Genomic DNA, 26,991 nt, shown 5'->3' with positions numbered 1-26,991 from the left:
TGTCTGAAAAAGAAATGAAAGATTGTTTCTAAGCACTAAGCTCACTTATCTGATTGCTCCTTCCTGTGTTTCCAAAAAGGCGACGGCAAAAGTAAATAACCCAGTCCTTCTTTTCAGTGTAGACAAGCCATGATCTGCTTATCTGTTCTCCATTTTTCATTTGGATGAAATAATAGCTGCATGAATCTTAACAGCAGATAGAGGAGAGCAGGCAGAGGCGGGGTTACCAATCTACTAGCTCTAGAGAGCAGAGTTCGGTGCTTTTATATGTTGTCGCCAAAGTCTCCAGTAGCAGAAAAAAGTAGCTAGATTTGGCACTTGGAGCTTTTTTGAAATGAAAGTGCTAGAGGAGTCTGAAAAGTCACTAAATATAGCGACAAAAGCGCTAAGTTGGCAACACTGCTCTTCGCATAGTTTTCAAATGGTTTGTGCTGTCTGTTTGGACCTTTCTGAAAATGTGCAGCAAATGGACTTTGGCGAAATGGCATTTTAGTGAAAGGATTTCTATCAAAAACATAATTAATGTGCCAAAATAAGAAATAGTTGCATTAACCATACATGAATGAAAACCTGCCAATTGTGGTGTTTCTGCTAATGCCAGTTAAGCTTTAGTGTTCTGGACAGTGAACAGAGACGTTCTCTTAGCCGATCGTCAGTAAGTGTGTTTCTTATGTTTTGGTCAGTCGCTGATGCCAGTGGCTCGATCGGGATCACTTTGCAGAGCTCTTGCAGTACTCTTCCATTTCCTTTTTGCACAAAGGAGTGGACACCTAAACTGCTGATGTGCTAAGGACCCCTGACGGACCCACACTCCTAGAGTAACTGCTTGTCTGCTGGAATCTCCGTCCTGCTCATGAGACTGTGCTTGAGTTGGTCTGTCTGTAACTCTCTGTAGGGTGTAGATATTTTCTCATACTACCAGCAGCGATGTTTACAGTGCAAAAAAAACAAAAAAAAAAACTACTGAGAAGCAGTTAAAATAAATCAAGAGGAAGAAAAAATATTTTTCACATCCACATGCAAAACCATTGCTGCTGTCACCAATTAAGAAATCTCCCCTTCTAATTAAGTGATCTGTTGATCTGACTTGACTCTGTTTAAAAAAGGATTATTCCTTTTTTTAAGGCATTTCTGTTGGCTTTTAATCCCCATCCTAAAGATTTGTTGGTTTTATTCAGTGACTGAATGACTTTATATCCCTTAAAAGAGAGAAATAGAGGAGAAAAAAGTACAAAATACATGTCTAATGTATAACAAACTGTTATACATGAGAGAAAATAGTGTGATAGTGTCATAAAATACTCAAAGTATATGTTTTATGATCCCAGTAATCCCTACAGCTGTTTGGTTTTTGTAATGGCAACATATTTCCAACATGACATTAGTTTTAATGGTGTTCTGGCACATACAGATAACTTATTAAGTGTAAAGGCTTCTGAAGGTTCTGACCACAGCAGTGCAAATTTAAAGCTTAGTCCCTTGATGATGAATCTGAAAGGAATTTCTTGATTAAAAAAACAAACAAAAAAAACATGCCCCATTCCTGTTTCCTGGGGATCTCAATTTAAGAAGGCCCTAAAGCAACCATAGAAAGTGAGGATCTTAGACCCCACTGCAGTTTACCCTTGGGATGGATTTAAAAAAGATTTATTTTCCACTTGCTGTGGTGAATCTTTGCTACCTAGACAAAGAATGGAGCACTGAAATGGTTATGTTCTTTATTTTCTCCAGTGATTAACAGTTTTCCACAGTTCAGCCAACACCATGGGGAGAGAAACTCCAGGAAATAAAGGGCGCTAACCACAGTCAGCTGGACCATTGAGTGCCGGATAAGGGCCTATTATTAGTGCAAATGAGGGGTTATGAATCCAAGCAGCTTCTCTTCATAAATTTAATTTCAGGCCTTTAGCACAATCCAGACTCTTAGATTTAACAAAATACTCAGATCACTCTACAGTTGTGGTATATGTGCAGTGAACATGTTAGGATAGATGGATTGTGATGGAGGTGCTTCTTAAACAGACCAAAATAAATGAATTTGAGCAGTAGGAGTGTGTTTTCTTCTGTATTACATCATAGTTGGATTTTAACTTTTACAGTAAACAAGCTTTATTTTTTTTTGTGATTTACAAATGTTCTAATTTAACTAAATGTATATTTGTTGCATGATACTGCAGTAAAAAATGCAGGCATTTGTTGAATATCAGAGATTCAAACAACGTGAGCAAACTGATGAAGAAGCACACTGGAAAAAATCAAAATCTAGATGAGTCATTTTTTTCTTAAAAAACTGCATTTGTTCTTGGATTGAGGAGATAAAAGAGACATTTTGCCAATGGAACGAGACAATTTACACTTAAAATAAGAAAACACAATTGCATTGTCTTATTTCACATGCATATTATCTAATTATCTTATTTTAAGAGTAAAAATACTCATTCCATCTCATTTACCTACTCAAATTAAGGGTAAATACACTTAATTTAAGACATTTTTACTTATTTCTAGATCGTTTTTTCCAGTGAAGTGTCATGTTGGTTCGTACTATTTTGACCCACGCGTGGAATCCCACAGAGAGTTTTAACATTTTATTTTAAAAAAGCAACAAGAAAGCGGAAAACTGCAGGAAGTCAGTTAAACATTCTGGTTGGTCTGAGGGGAGAACGTGGACTGATCAGGAAGGAGCTGGTTTATGACAACAGATGACTGACTGATTTGCTTCCTTGAGGGGTGAAGGGGAAGTAGCATGGATCTGTAGGAGTTTGATTCAGTGGGCTTTGCAGACTGAAACCCGGAGGTCATGGAGAATGTGAGTGAGATCTAAAGGTGTTGGTACCTTCAATTAAATTCAGTTAAATTCAGTTTATTTATACAGCGCCAATTCACAACACATGTCATCATCAAGGCACTTTACAGTTCACCAGATCATCCAGTCAAATTGATTCAAAGTTATCTATCTAAGGAAAACCAGTTGATTGCATTGACTGATTAACTAGAAAGCAGTCACACTAAGCATGCTTGTAGCGACAGTGGAGAGGAAAACATCCTTCTAACAGGAAGAAACCTCCAACAGAACCAGGCTCAGTGTGAGCGGCCATCTGCCGAGGCTGACTGGGGTTCAAGGAGACAGAAGCAGAGATACAAAAGGCAACTGTCAACAAGCTGTCCAGGAAACACACAGCCAGGCAGACGAGCTCCGAGCCAGCTCCCATGTCAGAGGGTGAAGAGAGCACATCCAGCTAGTCACAGTCAGGGAAACAGGACTAAACACTGGAAAACAGGCTGATCTCTATCTATCTATCTATCTTTAAACAAAGGTGTTAATGGCAGCAGCACAGCTGATTTTTCTCTCCATGCTCTACTTGGAGGATACATCATAATAGAGAGTGGGCAGGTAGGTGATGAAGACTGAGAACAGCTGCATACAGGTAAGAACTTTTCCATGAAGATCGGAGATGAACTGAGGTTCACTGTTTGCTTGGAACAATAACGGAGTTCACATTAAAAGAGATTCACAGGAACACGAATTTCAACAAGAAAGATATTCCTGGTTTAGGTCGTTGGGTCTTTAGGGGAGTGGCGGCCTGGTGATTAGGGTATAGAGCTTGGAATTCTGAGGTTCTGAGTTCGAGCCCCACTCCCACAGACTGCCACTCTGGCTCGCAAAGACCCTTAACCCCACATTGCTGCCCAGGTACCCCACAATGGCAGTCCACTGCTCCACAAGGGGTTGGTTGAATACAGAGGGAAATCTCTCCAATGTGAGAAAAAAGGTCCATTATTATTATTGGATGGAATACCCTCAGAGGTAATCCTCTGGAGAAGAGAGATTATCCCTGACATCCTTATATACACACTAGTCATCTTGATTGACAAAACGGGTCAGCCCAGCCACCAGCAAAGATCCTCTCTGTTACAGGAAGCTCACTTACACCAGAAAAACAGTAAAACCCAAGACATCCTAACTGCCTGACTTCCTTGTGCTGCTGATTTTTTTTTTTACAACATATATTTTTTTAAACCATATGCACCTAATTGACTATTGTGGTGTTTTTATTAATATTTGTGTCATGTTCTGTTTCTCTTGTTGCTATTTTTTCTTTTTATTATAAAAGTCTGAGGCAGCATGCTGACTAATTCAAGCTGTTTAGCATACTGATTATAATAACTGTTGTTTTCCCCATTTTGCGTCTGTATGTGGATCCTCCAACAGTTTGGAGCTTAAAAACCATTTGCATTATGTTATCTGCTGTTTTTTTTAATTTATTTTTCATTCAACAATTGCACAGTTTACATCAGCGGTCACCAACCTTTTTATAGTTGAGTGCTAATTCAGGGGCACTGAGTCACAGGAAGGGCTACCAATACTGACCTATGAATTACAAGGGTCAACGTTCACCTAAACTTCATACATTATATACATACCTTTATCGTTTCTTTAAATTTTTAATTTTCTTTTAGACATTTTCATTTTGAAATATAAATGCTTAAATGCCATATATAAATAAATAATGAAATGTTCTATAACTGATTAAAAAAAGAAGAGTGACAGAATACAATGACATTTAAAACGTAGCTCACTGTTGAGTTGTTCTATTTTCAGAAGACTCTAAGGGCACCCCTTGTTGTCCTTGAGGGCCCCTTGGTGCCCGCGGGCACCATGTTGGTGACCCCTGGTTTACATGAATGCATGAACATTCGTCTCCATTGTGAAAATATTACACTGTGCAGTATCCAACATTGCTGGTGTTTTATGTTATCTGCTGTTTAGAGCAAACTGTGCAGCTGTGCAAACTTGGAGACTGCTGCCCCCTGCAGGTTGCTTATTATCAACAAAATCTTGATGAACTGCAAGGGTCTGAAGTCAGTACTACATATGAGATTTCACTAATTAATCCCATTCTGCTTAAGTTTATCCATCATTTCCTCACAACAAGCCCAAAATGTGGCAACAAGGAACACTTTTGAACAATTAGCAGTGATGCATTCTGTTAGTTGAAATATCAGTACATATTTCAATCTCTCATCTGACCTGGAGTCAGTTTGATTCCTTTTTTAAATGTATGTGTCAAATCAACTTCATTTGCAGAAAGCAGCCAAAAAGAGAATCATAAAAATGAACAAAAGAGCCAAAATGCAACAAGACAAGATCAGATCTCTGCCAGTAGCAACTTGCAGTTGTATCGTATGAACAGTTCTAAAAGAGGAATAATTTATTATGTCCTATTAGAGTTAAATTATTTAAAGTCTGACAATAGTCGGATTTTGGTGAAACATAATGAAAGTGGGCAGAATATTTCTTTCAAGCCTATTATATTTGTACAGAAAAATATAAAACTGTAACTGGAGCGTGTAACAAAAGTAATTTTCCTCTGGGATCATTAAAGTATTTCTGATCTGATTCTGAAATAGGACTTCAGTTAATTGACAAGAAAAGCGAAACTGATAAATTAGATAAGATGATTATGTTTGTGTTACTCTATGGAGAACAAAACTTTAAAAGTCTAAATGTTTTAATACTCTTAGAGTCTCCATCTACAATCATCTGAACAGGGAAAAAGTGTTATTTTAAAAAAGAAATGCTATTTGTACTGGCGCAGAGGTTACCACCACAACTTGCGCTGTTTGTGAGTCCAGCTGAGTGTGTGAATGACGGCATCCTTAGGATCACAGTCACACCATTATTACTTCTCACTGACATCACCCAGTCCTCCTGCAGCACTAACCCAGGACCCCTCCATGGCCTCACCCCCCCCCGCCTGCCTTCTGTAGTGCAGTCTTTGTGTTATACTCAGCACATTGCATCTGGTGGAGCAAAATGGACAATGTCACCAATCTCTGGGTCCAAACATGATCCAACAGTGCTGTTGTGACCTGTCTTTTTCCCACTCAACCAGACAAGATGGGGCTGCTGTGTGAAGGTCTGAGAGGGCGGGTTAGGGTCCGCCTGGCACTGGGGAGGAGACTTTAAAGCCAAGAGTATTGATCTGTGACATCAGTAAAGTCAGAGCGATGATGGAAACCTTCAAGGGCAGACAGTTACTGGGATTACGTAAATATCGCTGCTACTTCTTTACATAGAAGCAGATTCATGTTGTTAGTCTGTGCCTCTGCTCTGCTGGATCCTCTTCTGCCTTCATCCCGGATCAGGATTCTTAACATCCAGCTTGGTCTCCTTGAACCTGGAGCTTTGGTTCAAGGAGAGAAAGGCTACAGGACTGCAGGAAGTTATTCTTTTAGGGAGAATTATTCTAACTTCAGATGAGAATAATCTCATGTAAGGAATGAACCAAAACATAGCAGCCGAGGAGTTTTCTAAACTGTTCAGTTCTAAATACAGATGCAGAGGGAAGGGAGATACATGATTCTCATGCAGCTGTAAGTATGTTGATTGAAATTTTATTTTCATGAATTGAATTTTCCCAGTTCTTTAAGCTTTGTATTGTATTGATTTAGTATCTGACTGACTGGGATGCAATGCCTGAGATGCAGACCCTCTACTACAGCATGCGTCGGCCTCCAAGCCTCTACCTGGATCCCTTTGAAACACAGCAGCATATCCTGGAGGACCAAGTGCAATTCTGGTGGTTCCGGGAGCCAAGAAAGTCCCTGATCTGCTACTGTGCCTCAGTGGCCCTCATAATGGGACTCGGCCTTGGTGGAGTGGGGCTTCTTTCCACCACCAACAGCCTGTCTGTGGAGTGGCGTCTTGGGGTGGGAACCACACTCTGCCTTCTAGCCCTTGCTCTTTTACTCAAGCAGCTCCTGAGCTCCGCCATCCAGGACATGAACTGTGTCCACAGCCGACGTCAGATCGAACAGCTGCGGAGCGGAGGGAGGGCCGACCCACCACTGATCTTTGCCGTGGGGCTGTCAGTGATTCTGTGTGGGACCGTGCTGCTCTGTGTGGCCACAGCAGGGAGCCACAGTCACGACAGCAGAGAGATGTTGGTGTCTGGGGCAGCACTCATGGCTGCTGGTGGAGGCATGGGTCTGGCAGTAGTGGGGTACAGCGTGATGACGTATCTGAAGAGGAGAAGGGAGCAGAGGATGAGGAGGAGGCTGAGAATCAGTAGAGCGAGGAGGCTGGGGGGCCAGGCTGTCCGAGTGTTCAGCGTTTCTCCTCGGCAGATGAGTCAAATCAGGAGGGACACTTCCACCAGCAGGACAAGTCTGATCTGAAAGGTCTGAATGAGAAAAAGAAAACTGCCCAGAGAAGAAGAAAACTGTCTTGATAAAATTGTAAAATTTTATTTAGCTGCAGGGAAATTAATAAAGGGGAGAATCACATTAAAAGTCTCATTGATTCCTTATGCAAAATAACAGAATACTGACAGCAGTTAAGAAGTAACTCAATATAGAGGAAATCACCCCCCTTTGGCCCCCCTGGAGGCCTAGTTTCTATAAATGTGGGTATTTTTAGATGTAAGGTTGTACAACCTGTTTCAAAGACAGGGATTTTAATCTTGATGCCATAAACAAGAAAACTGTTTGTAAAGATTTTAGAATGACAGAAATCAAACCTCAAATGTTGAATAACCCAAAACAGATTTCATGCAACAATTATTCAACAAACTGAACGCAACCTTTGTCTGAAGGTACAGCTTAGTTGGTTTAACCAGGTTTGAGAGGAGAAGTAGCAGCCAAGTGCTTTAATCAAATGGACTAAAGCGGCACAAGAAATGGAATCCCAACCTTCATTCCCATATCAGTGCTTCAATTATCACCTTCCCAAAGGGTCGCAGTGATTTCCTGCATTACACCTTGATGATCAGTAATGATGGACACAATAACTGCCGTCGTTGCAATATTAGACTATAATACTAAATCTCACTTCAAATGTCTGGATCCGCAGTGAGTTTGAGTCTTATATAGACAAAGCCTTGTACAGTATCGCTTGGAAACATGCAAATGGTAACCGATGAATGGGTCGTTTGGTTCCATTTGAATTGAGAAAGCTTCCTGGAGAGGTGTAGCCTGGGTGCCATTCCGAACTTAGTCCCGCCCACAAGGTTTGAGGTCGGGAAGTTCGGTCTGGCTCTGCTCCATAGTAGCGCGAGTATTATCGCCCACTGTCAGGCGATCCAATCAAGTTATCAGGGCGGGCTTTATACTATGATGGACAGATGATCAACAGTAACGTAATCAACCACGTGACCAAAGCGCGCTTGGGTGACAACAACAATGGCTGCCGCCGGAGAGTTGAGGTGAGCAGATTCTGCTATTAGGCCTGTTCTAGAAGATATCGGCAGCAATTTAATTTTAAAAGAGGAACAGAGAAACGCGATCAAGGCTCATCTTTTTATTCTAGGCGTGAAACTGCACGCTTTGATTTTTGTTGACAACAACTATGCGTTGCTTAAGATACGTCACGCACTCCGTTGCTCTTATTGGTTGTACGTCTGTCCAATTGAGTGCAGTCCTGGTTCGTTCAAAACACGCCCCATAATCACAGCTCTATGGAGCAGTATCAGACTCATATTCTGACTAGAATTGAGTAGAACTACGTCAGGCTAGGAGAGGTGGCGAAATGTCTTCAAATCTTGGAAACCAAATCCAGTGGATATTTTTTTAACATTACGGAATGACTATGACCTGGATGACTGAGAATCTTCATCAGCATATTGTTTTATTAGATGCAGAAAAGGCTTTTGACAAGCTTCACTTGGAACCTCATGCAAAATGACATATTTTGAATTTGACATGCTTGTCATGGATGAATAAAGATGTTTCACAATAAACAAAGCCATGAAACATAAACACTTTGTCCCGGCTGTAGGGACGGCTGTGAAAGGCTACTGATCTGGGCTAGTTTTGTCATCTTATAGGGGCACAGTGCAGCACTGCAAGTAAACCACGAAATTCTCTGTTAACCAAAGTATTTTTAATCAAAATATGGGCACGGTGTCAGAAACCTGAAGCTTGGCTTAAAAACTGGTAAACAGCAGAGCTGGTTCTGCAAACAGAGCTGTGAATCTACAGCAGGATAGCTGGAAAAGAGAAAAATCATAGCATTGCAATGTCTCAACTAGAATAAAATGCTGTAGTTTGACCTTAAGAGGCATAGAGTAAGAGTATTTACAATAATGTATAAGTAGAAAAATTCCTATAGAAAACAGCTATTTAAAGGTACAATACATACTTGACCGTATTTTGGTCTAAAAACAGCACATAAGAAAATGTGTGTTGATAATCTGAACTTAAATAAAATGCAGAATTCAACAACCTGTTGAATGATCTTCATTCTTTCTCCATATTCCACTTTTATTTAATTAAAAATTATTTATTTAATTAAAAATTAATTTAATAAAAAAAAAAAATAAAAAAAAAAAATATTTTAATTTAATTTAATTGCTTGAATTAAAACATTATGGAATATGTTGTTTTGGTAGATTTTATTTTAAATTGAATTCATCTCTGAACCTGAAAGGGAAGATTATTTCCTATAACTTCCTGACGGAAAATCCAACGGAATAAATGAAATATCCCCCATATATCTCCCAGTCAAAACACCACCACATCAATTGCGTTTAGTGAGTTCTCATTGAAAACATAAGCATTCAGATTTATAGAATTAATATACTCATTCAGATAAAACATTTTATAAACAAAATATGCCAGACAATACATGAGATCAGTTAGAATATGTGTTTATTTTTACAATATATAAACAAAATCACCTTGTGTGTGTCTAATTTTTTTTCTTGATACAACAGTCATAGAAAACTGCATTCTTCAAGGTGAAGTTGAAAACATCTTCATATAAAAGTCATTTCAACAGAGTAAACAATGGGAAACATTAGGTGCTCAAAATAAAAAGTACGATCAGAGGTCAAAGTACGTATAAGGAATGCAAAAACTGCAAGCTCAGGATCTTTTTAACCAGATTTTACATCCCTTACCCAGAAGACGTGTTGACTGTTTGCCATATAAACAGTCAAACCAGCCTTCCCAGTCTGGGGGAATTTTCTGTCTGTTTTTTTGTTTTATGGTATAACTACACAGAATCCTTTTTTGATGAGCTGCTTGTTTCAGACAGCAAAGTTAAAACATTCATACCATGTCGCAACTTGTGTTTGGATCAAAAAGACATATTAGAGTCAAATCAAATTCTTTATAAAAAGAAGTAAGCCATGAAAAATAGGTAATTTTACTAGTAAACAAGACTTTTTTTTTCTTTTTGTAAATCTGTTCATGATCACCCAATGGTGAACTGCACATCATCATCATCACTGTCTTCCAACTCCAGCTCATCCCGGGTTCCCCTCTCAGCCCTGCTTTTCTCGTTGGTTTGGATGTAGTTATCCTCAATGAAGCCATCATCGTCGTCCTCCATCCCCCTCCCTGTGCCTCCCACCACTGACATTTGACCCGACACGTTGGGGTATGAGTTGTCCTCCTGACCGTACTGGCTGGCCCCATCGGTCTCCTGCAGCAGGGAGTGCCTGTAGCTGGCCAGGAAGCGGTGGAAGAGCCGAAACTTCACCGCCATCACAACGAGGAGGGAGAGGGTGAGGATTGTGCCCAGTCCTGCTGCCAGATAGGACCATTGTATGGATTCTGTTCCCGCGATGGTGGAGTCTGCTAATGTTGACCAACAATAAAACTGAACTGTATCAAACTAACACCAAACTGCATCACTGCCCTCAAACATATAGTATGACTTAAGGATGACATGAGTATTTTGTAACTCACTTGTTTTATTGATTGAAGTGGTAGGCTCTGTCTCCATCAGAAGATGTCTCTGGGAACCTCTCAGGTTCTGGACTTTGAATATATCAACAGAACGAGCATTTGAGAAGAAAACCATGCTTAGAAAGATCAAGACACATCTCATCCACTGAGCCATTTTCTCTCTTGTCCAGATCAAAAGCTAGAAAAAGAGAAATCTTACATTGTTTGGATTGGAAAATGCAACTAGATTGAATGTGATATCCAGAACACAATTTCAAATTAAGGGTTACACATGTAACAAAAATTGTTCACCCAATGAACAGTAAAAAAAAAAAAAAAACTACAAAAATGCATCATAATAAAGAAAACTGGTCTTTGGGTTTGAAAAAATACCTTACAACCCTATAGGTGGTTTGTAAAGTCCTGAAAACACCTTGTGACTTCATATAGTGGCAGAAAGAACATTTGGAAAGAACATTATTTGATATTTAATATCCCTTTATATAGCTCAAAACATCAATAAAAAAAATGTTTTAAAAATCAGTAACATGATAGAAAATTGCAGATTCTGGCAAGGAAGAAATCGATCCCACTAAGAATGGGTATAATAAGGGGCTTACCTTAAAAGATCCAGAATAACATAAACGCTATATTTAGTATATATTTAGCAATAACGCTAAATTAGTATTGTTTTAGTGCGAGTGGGCATTGTGCAACAATCCATAAAGATTGCTGTATAAATGTTAAGGTGGTTCCAGCCATTAAAATGAGAAGACTACGTGCTCTACAGGCATTATGAGAGTTGTTATTCAAGAAAGATGAGGTTCTAAGCCATAGAGATGGTAATAATAAAAGTTCTTTTAAAAATAATAATCAAAATACTAATTAATATTTATAGAGCACTTTACATAAAGGTGCTATGAACAAACATAAACAATAAGGTCAACAATAATGTCTTAAATCACTGCAGTCTTTTTTGATTTTGTATTTTTCTTCTTTACAAAGCTACCAAAATATTTAGTTTCAGTAATTATTCTCATTTTAGTTTTACTATATACAGCCCAAAAATGTTTAAATCAACCCCTGGCTTTGCACAAATACCTCTTTTGTGCAAAGGTGTAACCAGAACATTTTTAAAAGGGTTACCAGTTAGTTGTTGCTGTTCTGAATGCACAGACACATTTTTGCACTTCTATACTCCAAGACACATATTCTGGTTCCTAAGGGGGCATGCATATACCATGCATGTACCATCTTTATTATTAATATATTGATGTATATTGAGTGTATATTAGTAATATACGAACAATTTAAAATTAAAAATTTAACAGACTTTTGAAGAGACGATGAACACCATGGTTCAGAGCGAAGACTGGAGCTGCTTATGACTCTAGTAAGGGATAAAGAGATATTTATGTCAACCAGCCTACCTTTAGTTTGTAAAATATAATAACAGAATAACTATGGAACCCACAGCAAGGGCTAGATCTGTCAATATTCTTCTACAATCAGGGACATAAAAAGCTTTATTTTAACTAAATGTGTGCAAGGGGGACATGTTTTACTAAGAAAACATAAGGATTAGACTTTATTATTAAACATTTAGTTAGCCAAAGTCAAAATAGATGGAGGCCTGAACAACTTCTGCTTTTATACCTTCCTAGTTTCCTAGTTTAGATCTTTGCAGGGTATGTTACATCTCTCAAAATTATTGTAAATATCTACTTAGAGTCATCTTGTAAACCTCACTTTTAATTCCATCTGAGCAGATATATATAGTTTAATACATTGTTTTACTTTATTGTTTTAGCTGCTCTTACTTTGTTTTATTTGGGATGTTTTTTTCTTTCTTTTCTGTTTTTTTTTGGTTTTGTGAATCTGTGATAGATAAAATTTCAGTCGCTGGCTTGATCAATAGATTAATTGGCTGAGCCTAAAACTAGGCTGAAGCACCAACATTAAGCAATAATCTACCCTTAAATGTCTGACAGGCTGTCTATATTGCTGTTTTTAAATCTCTTTTGAAGTACACATTCTCACTACTTGGTTTTTAACATTGTTATCTAGTTTGTTTTATGGCACTACATCTGTTATGAACCTGGTTATTATGCCTATTTTTAATCTTATCCATGTTTTCCTAACTTGTTCTTGTTTTTATGTAAAACTCTTTGGCCTCCTCTGTAGTTTTAAAATTTGTATAGAAATAAAGACGATTGATTGATTGATTGATTGATTGATTGATTGATTGATTGATTGATTGATTGATTGATTGATTGATTGATTGATGCTCTTAGAGGACATAATTCGATCATCTAACAAAACAGATAACATTTCATAGCAAAACCAGAACAGCATTCCAAAAAAACAAGCTCAAGCCAACTGTGAAGCACAGTGGTGAAAGTGTCATGGTTTTATGATTTTTGCGGGTAAGAATGGCTTCATAATTTTTTTATCTAAATATTTCTATTGGGTATAACTTTCCAGATCCCTGGCTTTCAAGCAATAATAGCTGTGTTCAATTTACCTGATTATCTCATCAATATTTAAGGTTCTGTAGTGGGAGAGGTCTATAAAGACGTCCTGGAAGTTTTGCTCCTGACTTCTTTTCTCCTGGCCAGAAAGGCATTTATTCTTCTCTGTTCTACCTTGAGTAAAGACCCCATTTCTCTGTTCTTGTGAAGTATTGTATCTATGAGACTTAAAGTTGTAGGGAAGCGGCTGTTCCAACGGTTGCATTTCCGAATTCTCCCGAGTGGTGCCCAACTTTACACTTGTGAATAAAGTGAATGGAATTGGTCGAGGGAGCGGGATTGTTGTGGCGGAAGGTTCGAAACCAAGTTTGATTATGGCTGGAGACTCAGAAGCATCTTGCTAGCCAGTTAGCAACTAGTGCTAGTAGGTTCACAATGGGAAATTCCATTGGGACCAAGTAGGATTTTTTTTAAATATAAATTTTCAAACTTTTGGGACTATATGGTCTGATAAAGAGTGAATTTATATACATGTTTAAGCCAGAATGATTTGAAATTTAAATATGACTTCCCTACAACTTTAACACATATTAACCTCTCATCAACGTCCTTACTGAGTTTTAGGTGGTTAAAGCTGAGATATTTCAAATTGTTTTGATAACAATGACTTAAAACAAGGATAAGGGTTAAGAAAAGTGACGTGCTTTAAAAAATTGTTTCGTCCTGCCTTGCTTTTAAATCATCTGATTCTGCTGTTGCATTTGTTGGTGTTTTAATTGTTTCAAAGGAGCCGATTTAATGAACTCTCACTGGAATGAACAGGTCCCTCTCTACATGCTTTGTCCTTTCTCAGTCTACATTAGCCGGCCTGAAAACATTTTACATTGAGCAAAACAGTCAGTGGTGTCAAAAGTTCACACATTTGTTACTTAAGTAGAAGTATAGATACTGTATAGATACTGCAGTTTAAAAACACATCAGCTTGACCTCTTTACTCAAGTAAAAGTGAAAAAGTATGTGCTCCAAAAACTACTTAAAGTATAAAAGTATAAAGTAACCTTTAGAAAAAACAGCCAGATGCCACTATATGAATTGAAAGCTCAATTTTTCAACTATTTTGAAAAATTCTTTGAGATAGGGCCAAGGATGAGGGAGGTCTTATTGGTCTCCGTCTCCCGATACGCTCTCTCCTGTGTCCGACCTTTCAGACATTTTAACATCTTTTCCTGAATCCCACATTGTAGCATGGCATAGACAATTCTCGTTAGCAGTTTGAAGAACACCATCTTGCTTCTGATGATTTCCTTTAGCTAACCAATGAGTGTTTGCGTTATATGACTCATCCAATTACACTAGTTTTCACTAGATGTGGATGGAGCCAATGATCTGCATTGGATGGAGCACATGACGTAAAATAAATATTTATAAACATTAAAACAAAGCCAAGAATAATGAGTAACGATTGTTTTAAAAATGTAAGGAATAGAAAGTACAGATACTTGTGTGAAGAAGTCAGAAGTAGAAAGAAAAATAAGTAATGGAGTAAAGTATAGATACCTAAAAGGTGTACTTAAGTACAGTAATGAAGTATTTGTACTTCGTTACTTGACACCTCAGCGTAGAGCCCTATAAGATTGTTTAGCCTTTTCCTCCTACACAGTCACATGATGATTGGAAATAGGCCCAAAAGTTGTTGACTTGTTGACTTTTAATCAGCAATCAGTACCAATTTTGCTGAGTTTCTCTTTTACTAACAAAAGTTGAACAAAATGTCACACCACAGCATTTAGCTTCTAAATACTATAAAATAGCTAAATATTTGTCTAGATAATTTTAAAGATAGCCACTGGGTATTTAACACAAACCTAGTTAAGGAACTAAAGAAGCATTTAAACAGAAAGCTTACCCGTGTAGAAGAAGTTTCCCAATGAAACAGAGCCAGCAACTTGTGACTTATGTTTCAGTCTTCCTCTTCCCCACCTTATTGAAATAATAAAAACAGTTTCTGGGCAAAGGTTGCAGAGCATACCATAATGCTAGCTGTCTTAAGACACATGTTAATCAGTAACTTCATAAGTTTCTCATTTCTCTCCTGCACTGAGCTCCTTCTTTGCAACAGGCTTTGATAGACGGTGTAAAATGTAATTCTTTCTCTTAGGATGTTAGAGGATGAAGCAAATGAGAGCAGAAGTGTTTAGAAATGTGTGAGCATGAAGAAAATTAATAAATGAAATTGATTTACTCTCTATGCTGCATTTGTGATATTCAGCCACACTGTGGCAGCATCACCATGTTAGATAGTGATGGTTCGTCCAACCATGGTGCATTCCTGCTGCTAGGCAAGAGGAGAGACATAGCTTGGATAGGACAGCTGGCCATGCCAGCACATAAGATGACTTAAAAAAATAATTCAGCTGCCTCTGTGAGGACAAGCTGTCAGTCAGCTGGTATATAAGCAGGACTCTGACTTTCATTTAAAGCTTCTGAGCTTCTCATAGCTCCGACTCCGTTAATCCATGCTTAATGTATCACACCTTTTTTATTCACAGCTGCTGTTGTCATTGTTCTTTGTATAATTTATTAGATGAATTTGTTTTATAAATTCTTATTTCTCAAAAGGTGGGATACAATCCCAAATACAATAGAAAAACATGTTCAGACAGTACCCACTTGTTTTTATTTATTTTTTTCTGTAGGGAGGTACATAGGACATACCAAAAAAGTTAAAAAGCAATCCTCTGGACTTTGTTTCCAAGTTTGAAGATGTTTCACTTTTTACTATTTAAATGTCAGAAATTGTTAGGATTCCTGTCTTTGTGGTTTGTCTCCCTTCCTTCACCAGGATGCCCCTGGTTCTGGTCCGCCTCCTCACACACCTGCGGAGGGTTACCTCATTAACGGAGGACTCTTAAGCCGTTGACAGCCACTACCTCAACGCCAGAATTTTTGCCAGTTTTGGGTACTCTAGCCAAGCTGAGTTTTTACTGAGTCAAACTGAGTTTTGTCAATCTGAGTCCTAACCGAGTTATTTTATCTTTGCCTCTCGGCAGGAAGTAATCCTGCAAACTGGATGTTTTCGGACCTTCTCTCCCTGGAAGGATCATCTGAGCTTCAAACTGAGCTGGAGATTCAAACTGGAGGTTTGGATCTACTTTCCTCCAAGGGATCGTTTGAGCTTCACACTGAGCAAGGGATTCATCTCCACACCAACCCCTTTAAGTACCGCAGGAAATCCAAGTGGCAGTCAGTTTCTCCGTTCACCTACAAACAACCGCATTCTGGGTAAACCCTGTCTGCCCTCCACCAAAAGAGACAAACACTGGAACTACCGCACACAGACAGGAGTCAAAGAGTCAACCACTTTTCTGGAAACGTGAGTCAGAAACCTAATTCTTCTCTTCAAGTTCAAGAATCAAAAGCCTGAACTAACCGCAGTGTCTTCCCCTCACTTTCCAGTTCCAGTTCAGCAGTGTTCAGAGCAACACTAGATTCTTCATTATCTCCTCAATAAACCAGTTAAACCTTTTACCTGGTGTTTCTGAATTGGTTACTCTGCATGTGGGTCTGAGTTTTTGATAAAATCATAACACAAATAGCTTTGTTTGCAAAGCTTTATAGAGTGGACCAAAACAACATGCTGCGTTGTGATTGGCCACCAGTTCTAGTTCTTATTTTGGCCGCTGGTGGGGCTACTTTACTAGGCTAGGAAGTGCCCCTAAACTTGCTGTCATGAAGTGGTTCAGCAAGAACCCAGTTGTAATGCCATCCTCTGCCTCATGCATTCAACCCAAGGACACTCGCAGAAGATGATCCAAGAAAGAGAAAAAGTTGTTGCAGCACCACTATCAGTTGCTCTGTACAACATCAATACAGGTGGTTTGGACTAGGTCAACTAATAGGAGCTTAAAAAGTTCAGTTTAAGCCACTGGGCTTTAAGTTTTCTAGAAGACGTTTCACCCTTCATCCAAGAAGCTTCTTTAGTTCTAACTAGGGGTGGGGAGGACTGAGATCAATATGCTAGGTGTAACAAAGAATTAGGGGGGGACAAACGGTGGCTCTGATCATCCTACTGGATTGGCCATGGAGGTCCTCTTTGGGGGCTTTTAGGGTGGTCTGACTGTTCGTTAACTACCTCATGAGTGTGGTCTTGATCACATACCTCATTGAAGTGTGAGTCAGGTGAGGGCAGGACGAGAGAGGTTAATCTTCTGCGTATTGTTCCTAAAAGAGCTTTGGAAGTAGGGGACAGGTTACGTTTAAGACCACCTCCTCAGCTGAGAGAATCCATCGTTCTTCCTTGGCAAATATATGAAACTTATTCATAAAAACATTAGATCCAGGTGCCTAAACTGAATTTTTAAAGCTGGACCATGACCTGGACGACTGAGAATCTCCATAGATATGTTTACTGAAAGGAGCGTTTCTGCAGGATGGCTTCTCCCACTCATGTTTGTTCATTCTTTTTCTCATGCAGATCGATCCTAACAGCAGTCCCTCTCAGGATGTATTGGTTTCAGCCATGAGGATCATGGTTTCCTAGCTCTGCGTTTGTCTAACAAGGTGGTGCATGAAATGTTTCCTATGATAAAGATTTTTTATGCAAAGTAGACTTTGTTTTTTTTCTATCTGTCTCCAGTGTTCTTTCCTCTGCGTCATATATTGAGCATTGTTTCCTTATATTAGAATTGAAGTTTTATGAACCAAGATTCCCAATCCCTATAGATCTGTTCTCTGCCCAGCTGTAGTACTTTCTGTTGATACTCACCTGTTCTGCGTCCATTTAAACATCATTAAATCTTCATCAATGTCATCTTCTTTCACCTTCCTTGCTCATCTGTTTTTGGTTAAATATTCAAAAATATTGGATGCCAATTTCAATCCCTATCAAAAAATAAAAAATGCTTTGGTTGAATGAATTTGTTTTTTACAAAAAATTTGACAGAAGTATGAATAATTGTGGGCTTAACTGTATGTATTGAGTGTAGCAGTTGTTCTGAGCAAGCTCTACTAAACAATATAAAACAATATTCAGTATTTCACACCTATCATGTTGTGAACCTGTTCTGCATCAGATTTCTAAAGATTTGGGGTCCAATTTATCCAGAAAGTGTAACTTTTCCATTTTCTGTTGATCCTCCTGTAAAGAGTAGATATGATTACAGGGAGAACATAAAAGTTGTTAATTGATTGTTAGAATTTTTTTTTCTCTTTTAATTTTTGATTTCATTAGTTAGAGCTAGACCCAAATGCAAGAGTGGAGACGAGAGAGAAAGAACCATTTAGTTCAAAAAAGAAATGTAGAAATGAACAAAAACCTAAACCAAGGACAATCCAAAATAGTTAATCACCAGAGACAAGCTGGTGGGAATAAAATAATATTCTGAACAAGAGCTGATGAAATGAGAGACACTTCAGTACAGCTAGAGACGTGAATACTGAAAGGGAAGCAAGTGGTGGATTAGAAACAGGGTGCAGCTCTAAGGGAAGGCGTGATGAAGTAGAACTGATGAAATCACATAAATGACAAAACAGCAGAATGTACAGAAACAAATGAAAAACTGCAATAAAGTCAAAAACAAAACCTTAGTCCCAAAGATCATGAAAGGTATATTTGTAAAAAAAAAAAAAAAAAAAGCATATGATGCAACTATAGCTTAACTATCTTTTATTATCATGTGCTTGTTTGGGAGTCATAGTTCTGGCTGTGAGTTTAGGTTAGTCAACTTGGTGGAAGGAAAACCTTCACAGGATCTCCTTCATGTTTACGTGCGCCCCTCTTCCTAGAAACTCTGAACTCCTCTATTGTCCCATTCTAAAAGTCATCTCTGCAGCATTAAGGCACCAACATACAAATATTATTTTGGGATGGTGGTTTCAGAGAGAGCCACTGTTGTGTTTTTCTGACTCAAAGTATTTTAGGGGAAGTGAGACGAATGCAAATCCACATCACAATTAGAAATTAGGCTTCAGCTGCCTTGAAGCTGAAATGACGTCCCTGGCCTCATAAGACTTGCTCCGCTTCTTGAGCATGTCTTAAAATATTTAAGACGGAATTGGCCCTTGACCCACACATTAATCATATGTTCAGGATGTCATTATACACTCAGTCGTTTTAATCAAAATGACTAGCGGCGTGCACCATGCAGGGATTACTGATGAACACTCGAAACACAGCGATGGAGCCCTAGGCCGACAAAATTACAAGTTCTATATTTGGATGCTCAGAATTAGCATGTTTACATGCAGATGATTTTTTTCCAGCCTACCATAAAGATTGGAGAGACGTTTGTGAGTGAAATAGAGATGTCAGCTTGAAAGTGATGGACTCCTAGGGAGCAGTAATCTCCAAGGAAGGGACAAGTTTCTCTCTCTCTGTCACTATTAGCTCTTTTATCTCAAAGGAAATGACACTCTGTGGGTGGATTCAGTGGGATCAAAACAACTTTTTCCAGATTCCTTTTAGAAGTTCACAGAAAAATGGTTGTAAATAATTTGTAGTAAAAAACAAAACAAAACACGGTACTCCAAAAAATATTTAATGTGTTAATTTGTATGTAATTTTCACTTGGAAATAAAGGCCCATCAAATTCCTTAAAAAACATAACTTTTAATGATACTAACATACACTGCCTGGCCAAAAAAAAAAGGTAATTCACTCTAATACTTTGTTGGACCACCTTTAGCTTTGATTACGGCACGCATTTGCTGTGGCATTGTTTCAATAAGCTTCTGCAATGTCAAAAGATTTATTTCCATCCAGTGTTGCATTCATTTTTCACCAAGATCTTGCATTGATGATGGTAGAGTCTGACCACTGCGCAAAGCCCTCTCTAGTACCTCCCAAAGATTCTCAATGGGGTTGAGGTCTGGACTCTGTGGTGGCCAATCCATGTGTGAAAATGATGAGTCATGCTCCCTGAACCAGTCTTTCACAATTTGAGCCCGATGAATCCTGGCATTGTCATCTTGGAATAAGCCTGTGCCATCAGGGAAGAGAAAGTCCATTGATGGAATACCCTGGTCATTCAGTATATTCAGGTAGTCAGTTGACCTCATTCTTTGAGCACATACTGTTGCTTAACCTAGACCTGACCAACTGCAGCAACCCCAGATCATAGCACTGCCCCCACAGGCTTGTAGGTACAGTAGGCACTAGGCATGGTGGGTGCATCACTTCACCTGCCTCTCTTCTTACCCTGATTCGCCCATCACTCTGGAACAGGGTAAATCTGGACTCATCAGACCACATGACCTTCTTCCATTGCTCCACAGTCCAATCTTTATGCTCCCTAGCAAACTGAAGCCCTTTTTTCCGGTTAGCTCTACTGATTACTTGTTTTCTTACCGCTACACAGCTGTTCAGTCCCAATCCCTTGAGTTCCCTTCGCATTGTGCATGTGGAAATGCTCTTACTTTCAGTATTAAACATAACCCTGAGTTCTATTGTTGTTTTTCTTCGATTTGATCTCACCGCACGTTTAAGTGATCGCCGATCACAATCAGTAAGGATTTTTTTCCGGCCACATTTCTTCCTTGAAGATGATGGGTCCCCACTATCCTTCCAGTTTTTAATAATGCGTTGGACAGTTCTTAACCCAATTTTACTAGTTTCTGCAATCTCTTTAGATGTTTTCTCTGCTTGATGCATGCCATAGATTTGACCCTTCTCAAACAGACTAACATCTTTTCCCCGACCACGGGATGTTTCTTTCAACATGGTTGTTTAGGTAATGAGAATCAAGTCATTGCACCAGTTGGGGTTAAATATGTTGTTGCCAGCTGAAAGATAATCGCCCATGCAGTAATTATCCAATAGGAGGCTCGTATCTATTTGCTTAGTTGAATTCAGGTGGTGACTTTTTTTTTGGCCAGGCAGTGTATAATAGGCTTATTCTATAACAGATTTTCCTTTCTTTTCAATGGACGAAGCCCTGCACAGATCAGATAAAATGCGCAGTTTATCAACATTTGTTGTGAAATTAACATGATTATATAAATTATTGGACTTTATAAAAAGAAGAAAAGACGTTATATAAGAAAAAGCTAAACAATAATTTCATAGAAATCTGTATTTGCACTTTCACATAAAGTCACATAAAGTACGCTGGTTCTCTCTGGGTAAGTCCAAAAAACATTACCAGTAGGTTTAGTGGCATCTCTAAATTGCCCTTAGCATTAACCAAAGGAACAAGGACTTTAGCTCTTGCTCAGTTATAGGTAATAAAGTTTATCTGTCATAATCCTATTTCATGTTTTGTATTATTAAAATTTAATCAAAGTTTGAATATTCTTCCATTGAGTGAACAAATGTCCCTGACAGTATATAGCTGCTAGCAGTAAAACTTTAAAAAGTACCAAGGGCTGAGTCTAAAAGCCATTTCTAAAGATTTTCTTTTTTACAAACATTTCTTTTCAAAGCATTTCACCCAGACACTTTATTTTGAATAAACCTTAAATTCTGTCAAAGTGGTTTTAGATAGAGTTATAGAATTATCTGCCTCAAGGCAGTGTTTCAAGCGCTCCACAATTCTGTCATTTTTTATTTCACTCCATTGATAAATCCGTAACTCTCATGCCTAAAGCTGTACATTTAATTAAAAAACCTACTCCTGACCCTTAAGTCTTATCTTGTACAAAAACTGTATTTATTAAATGGAAAGTATAAGTTGTTTATCATTCTATCCGCAGTTGTTCACGAGAAGAACAGCTTTTAGTTTGCATCAATACCAACCAGAGGGCAAAGAATGTATGGACGTGATTGTTAGGAGTGTAAAAGTGATTCTGAATCTTTCAAATATATTAAAGACTAAATATGTTAATTTTATTCATGCTTCAAGAAATCCAGATTGTTTTTCTTTAGACCTTATTATTTTCCATCTCATTACTCTGAACCAAAAGGCTCAAAGTCATCTTATCTTTTAAAGTTAGTCTGTTTCATTTCCTAAGAGCAACAAAAAAGGGGATTTTTTTGTTTTTCAATCTAAATCTACATTGGTGTGAATAATTTTGACCTTAATGAAACATCTTTAGTTTGAAAACGTATCTAGTTCTTTTTAAGCTCATCTTTTTCACCTAACATCATCAAATGGAAGCAAAGCCTTTGATATCAATGTTCCTTAAATTATTTTGTGCCAAGCAATTAAATGTAATCTATTTCCAGGGAGAAGAAAGCCCTCCAACTGACAGGCAGCAGGAAAGAAAAACAAGATGATTGTCAAAGAGTTCTCATGCTTAATTTCATTTTATAGTTTTCTCTACCTGACTTCTTTTTCCTACACTTTTTTGGTGTTTTTAGTCTACAACCTCAAACATAAATGCATTTAAGTTGGATTTTTATGTGGCACACAACACTAAGCATTGTCAAGTTGTGAGGAGGTTTGCAGAGGACCCAAATGCATCAAGGAACACAGGAACCAGAACAAAATAGAACATATAGATTATAGAGGGATAAAGAGAATCCAGCAAACAGTAACTGTAGAGGAGGAGTAGATATGCCAAACTGAACAATGAATGGAATACTAAACTAATTGGGAGCAGGTGTGGACAGAAGGATCTAGAAGGGAGTTAGGGGGAATTACACTGGCACAAACGGGCAACCGAGAATAAATAAGAAATACAATAGTGCTTATATATAACTAGAAACAAACTTAGATTAAATAAAAAAAAATGCCTTAGAAAACACAGAATGGCATAAATCAAATTGTAACTGAAAACCCCAAAGTGAAACTTGGAATAGAACCAAAAATCCTTATCAGGAGATCATGACATGCGTGCCTTTAACCCTATAATGCCAAATGTATCGTATTTGATACATACGGTTTCTGAAATGTTTTGCGTCTGACACCTTTTGCATAATTTAATGGTAAAAACTTTGCTCAAAATCCTATTGTACACAATCAGATATACCTGATAACAGCCAGTAGAAGACTACACAAAAAATAATCTTGACTTATCGCACAGTAATAAATTATTAATATCAAAAATTAATTTCTGTTTTTTCTTTTTTAACATATTTTGTTAAAAGGCCAAATAAGGAATTCAGACCAAAAAAAAGTAATTTTCTGTTTTGTTTTATTCTTGGATCAGGCTTTAAAGGGTTAATGTGTACTAAAAGTAAAATACACTGAACAATGGACTATAGGTTCTTTTAGTCTAAATAAACATAGTAAAGTCACCAAATCAAAAAATTGGGAAAATTTATGTTCAAAGACATTTTCTGTCCAATTAGTTGAACCTTGTTTTTGTTTCGTTTTTCTGTTTTTTGTAGAAGAAGAATGAGGAAAAAACTTGTGTTTATGGGTAACAAAACTTTCTGAATTTTTATTTAAAAAAAACAACAAAAAAACATTTCTTAATCCTTAATAAATTTCCTGGTTTTGGTCTGCCAATCAGTTCTCATGTTAGCATCATATTAAACACTGATACAGAAAAAAAAAAACATTTACATTAATCTGTTTTTCATTTTTTTTCTCTTGTTGATTAAAAAAAAAGATCCCCTTAAGCCCCTAAAACATTTCTCCCACTCTAACATTTATGTTAGAGTGGGAGAAAGCATCAACTATTTTGATGCTTTCATTATGCTTATCAAATTCTGTATGTTTAAGACAGTATAGTTAAACCCAGTATACTGTAGAGGTGCATAGCTGTAAAGATCTGATAAGAAAATGTTGATCCAGGTTTGTCTGTGTGGAACTCATATCTCCTCCTATACAGGCGCAGATTTCCTCCCAGACATCAGCTTTACTCCTTATCTTTGAGAACATGCATATTTGTTTGGTTAACTTTCATAGTAAATGAGGGAGACATGTTAGAAGTTCCCATGATGGATGGACAACCTGACAGTTGAAATGGAGAATTTTGGGCTTGTAGTGAGATAAAAAGAGCTTCTCAATGGTTCTTGTATTTAGCTGATAAGCTGAATTACACTATGTTTATACTTATGAATAAATTCATCCCAACAGATGTTCAAACTCAATCTGGAAGATGAGGTCTTTCCATGGTACTGAGCAAGTCTCTTTGCTGCACATTTCTTAAATTTATAATAAAACAAACAATATAACTGGGTAAAGATAAATAGCGTAATGAATTATGATTATTTTTTAGGCTTTTGCACTAAGGATTAGAAAGAGAGAAATACACACATTGAAAGCTCAAAGATGCTAAAGCTAATTTAGCTTATCAACCACTTCTAAAGCTGGAAGGCTAAGCTCATAAATAGGGCCATTACCATTTAAAGTATTATGAAACTAATTAAAACTTAACTTTAATCAAAAAATATTATTGTTCTATAGGCAGTTTAAAAGAAGAGTTTTACAGCCTAATCTCAACACAGTCAATAATTCAAAATGACAGGCAGCAGCAGAATTCAAAATCTATAGATTAAATAATTTGTTCAGGTGTTCAGTTTCCCATGTTAATCAAAGAATTAACTCTCCTGTTATGATGAACAATACATCAACAATACATGTGAGTATTTAAGAAATAAAATATTGTCTTTTGACAAAACAAAACATGTTATAAACATGTTAAGGTCACATAAAGACAGCCTTGTTTGTGCAAAAAAGCATAAACTGACTAGCCTCGTGAGACCATCCTGATCTCGCGAGCTTTCAAGGTTTCATTCGCAGATCAGTCTGGCTACTCTCCGTTAAAGAAAATTTGGAGCCGTTCACCAAACGAACGTCCAATCAGCGTTGGCTTTGAGGCGGGTTGAGGTGTGACGCAACGAGAAGCGCGACAGTTCAGTCTAAAGAACATGGCGGCTTCAGCCGATGAAACTAGCGTTAGCGTGGCTATCGAGCAAGTTTTATCGGAATTACAGAGTATTTCTTCACTGAAAGAACAGCAAAACACTGCTCTGGAGGCTTTTCTCAGAGGAAAATATGTTTTTGCTCTTTTCCCGACTGGTTTCGGCAAGAGTTTGATCTATCAATTGGCTCCTCTTCGTCGTCGCTCTGTTAGTACGTCATATGCTTTCATTGATCTGATTGGTTTATTTGGCCCGTCTATCACCAACATAGGCCAATCAGCTAACCAGTATTTTCGCACCTTCCCAAAATTACTTCAACGGAAGGTTTCCAGATGGATATGCGGAGCAAATCCATCTGGCGGAGTCAGGTTATAAACTGACTATCATAACATAAAAAGAATATTAATTAAATTAAATTCTATATAAAATTTTATTTATATAGTGCCAATTTGTAAGACGTCATCTCAAGGCATTTTGCAGAGACAATTCAACCAGATCAATATCCCTCACACCAAGCATGCATGTGGCGACAGTGAGAACAGCAGAACTTGGCTCATAGTGAGCGGCCATCTGCCAAGACTGACTGGGGTTCAAGAAGATAGAAGTAGACATAAAAAAAAGAAGCACAGATACAAAAGTTAACTGTCAACCAGCTCCATAGGTGTGTTTCCCCCGTCCAGGAAACACACAGCCAGGCAGATGTGTTCTTGGCCAGCTCTCATGTCAGAGGAAGAAAGAGGCAAGGCTCATACATATTTCTCTCCTGGATGGTGTCACAGCCAAACAGGAACAGACCAGATGATTCTACTATGATGAGAAAAAGCAGCAAGCGCATAACATTAGAGATCGAATTATTTGGAGAATTAGTTAAAATTAGAGAATAGAGAGAATGAAGCAGAAAGATGTTCCTATGTCCTCCTGCAGTCTAACCCTATAGCAGCGTAAATATAGCGATAGCTCAGAATACTCTGAGCTACTGTAACTATAAACTTTATCATAAAGGAACATTTTAAACCTGCTGTAGCCTTAAAAATAGACAGAGTGTCTGCCTCACAGACTAAAACTGGTAGTTGGTTCCACAGGAGAGGAGCCTGATAACTAAAAGATCTGCCTCAAATTCTACTACTAGCACAAGTAAACCTGAAGATTGAGAGTAATTGGCTCTCTTTATGTTAGGAACATCAGGAACAATCAGATCCCTGATATAAGAAAGAGCTCAGCTATTTAAGGCTTTATATGTGAGAAGGAGGAATCCACATTCAATATGAGATTTACAGGAAGGCAATTAAGAGGAGCTATGAAAGGAGACATATGTCCTCAGCTTTTTTCTTTTAATTCAACACTTATACTTGTGTTAGGTCATACAGTGCATGCAGACTACTTATTTTATATACTCCAACTTTCATCCAATACATTCAGACTTTTATTCCATTTATTTAACCTTTTATTCAATATATTCAGGCTTTTAATTAATATAATCATATTTTAAATTCCAGATATTCATGGTTTCACCCAATATATTCCCCAGTCATTTGATATATTCAGGCTCCATTCATTATAATTAAAGTCATTTCAATCTAGAGAGACTTACACAGAGAAGAAGCAGCAATTAAAATGTTTTATTAACTTGAAGAAATTAATTAGTCTTTGGCGCGGCAGAAGATGTCAGTGTTGAATGCAGTTGGTGTGTGTGAGCGGTTAGATCTAGGTTAAAGACCCGTTCCTTCCTGGAATCTGAAACTGTTGCTTGAATGAAGGCTGAACGATTAGGGCAGTCGTAGGAAAAGCTGGCAGATGGATATTGGTAAAGGGGAGGAGGAGGGTTGCAGTTCAGCAGAAAAGCAAGGATGTCTTTGAAACTGAAGCTTCGAAAACAAATTATTGGCCAATATTAAGGCGTGTAGCAGCCATGAAGATTGGTGGCAGGTAAGAGTCCTTCAGTTTGAATTTACTCTGAGTCTTTGGACAATACATATTTAAATAATTTCCTAAACAGCATGCCACGTATACTTTTCCCAGGAGGATATTAGTTCAGTAGCACTAAAGTATGTCGGTTTCCAGATGACAAGATTTGCACAATAATTAGTCAGAAAGCAA

General features: G+C 37.9%; 2 protein-coding genes across 2 annotated transcripts; one reads left to right on the top strand and one right to left on the bottom strand.

Annotated features, from left to right (window-relative positions):
- Positions 1-5,991: 5,991 nt before the first annotated feature.
- On the top strand, positions 5,992-7,334 carry LOC107083632 (transmembrane protein 125-like). Its single transcript, XM_015373001.1, has 2 exons — positions 5,992-6,378; positions 6,457-7,334. The coding sequence occupies exon 2, from the start codon at positions 6,478-6,480 to the stop codon at positions 7,180-7,182; it is 705 nt and encodes a 234-aa protein (XP_015228487.1). The 5' UTR covers positions 5,992-6,378; positions 6,457-6,477; the 3' UTR covers positions 7,183-7,334.
- Positions 7,335-10,080: 2,746 nt separating this feature from the next.
- LOC107083633 (type III endosome membrane protein TEMP-like) lies at positions 10,081-15,147 on the bottom strand. Its single transcript, XM_015373002.1, has 3 exons — positions 15,052-15,147; positions 10,696-10,767; positions 10,081-10,584 (listed from the first exon to the last, which is right to left on the bottom strand). The coding sequence occupies exons 2-3, from the start codon at positions 10,730-10,732 to the stop codon at positions 10,199-10,201; spliced, it is 423 nt and encodes a 140-aa protein (XP_015228488.1). The 5' UTR covers positions 10,733-10,767; positions 15,052-15,147; the 3' UTR covers positions 10,081-10,198.
- Positions 15,148-26,991: the final 11,844 nt, after the last annotated feature.

The sequence above is a fragment of the Cyprinodon variegatus genome, unplaced genomic scaffold (assembly GCF_000732505.1).
Source record: "Cyprinodon variegatus isolate N-32 unplaced genomic scaffold, C_variegatus-1.0 Scaffold79, whole genome shotgun sequence".
Classification (NCBI taxonomy): Eukaryota; Metazoa; Chordata; class Actinopteri; order Cyprinodontiformes; family Cyprinodontidae; genus Cyprinodon; species Cyprinodon variegatus.
This window is presented reverse-complemented; position numbering and strand designations above follow the sequence as displayed.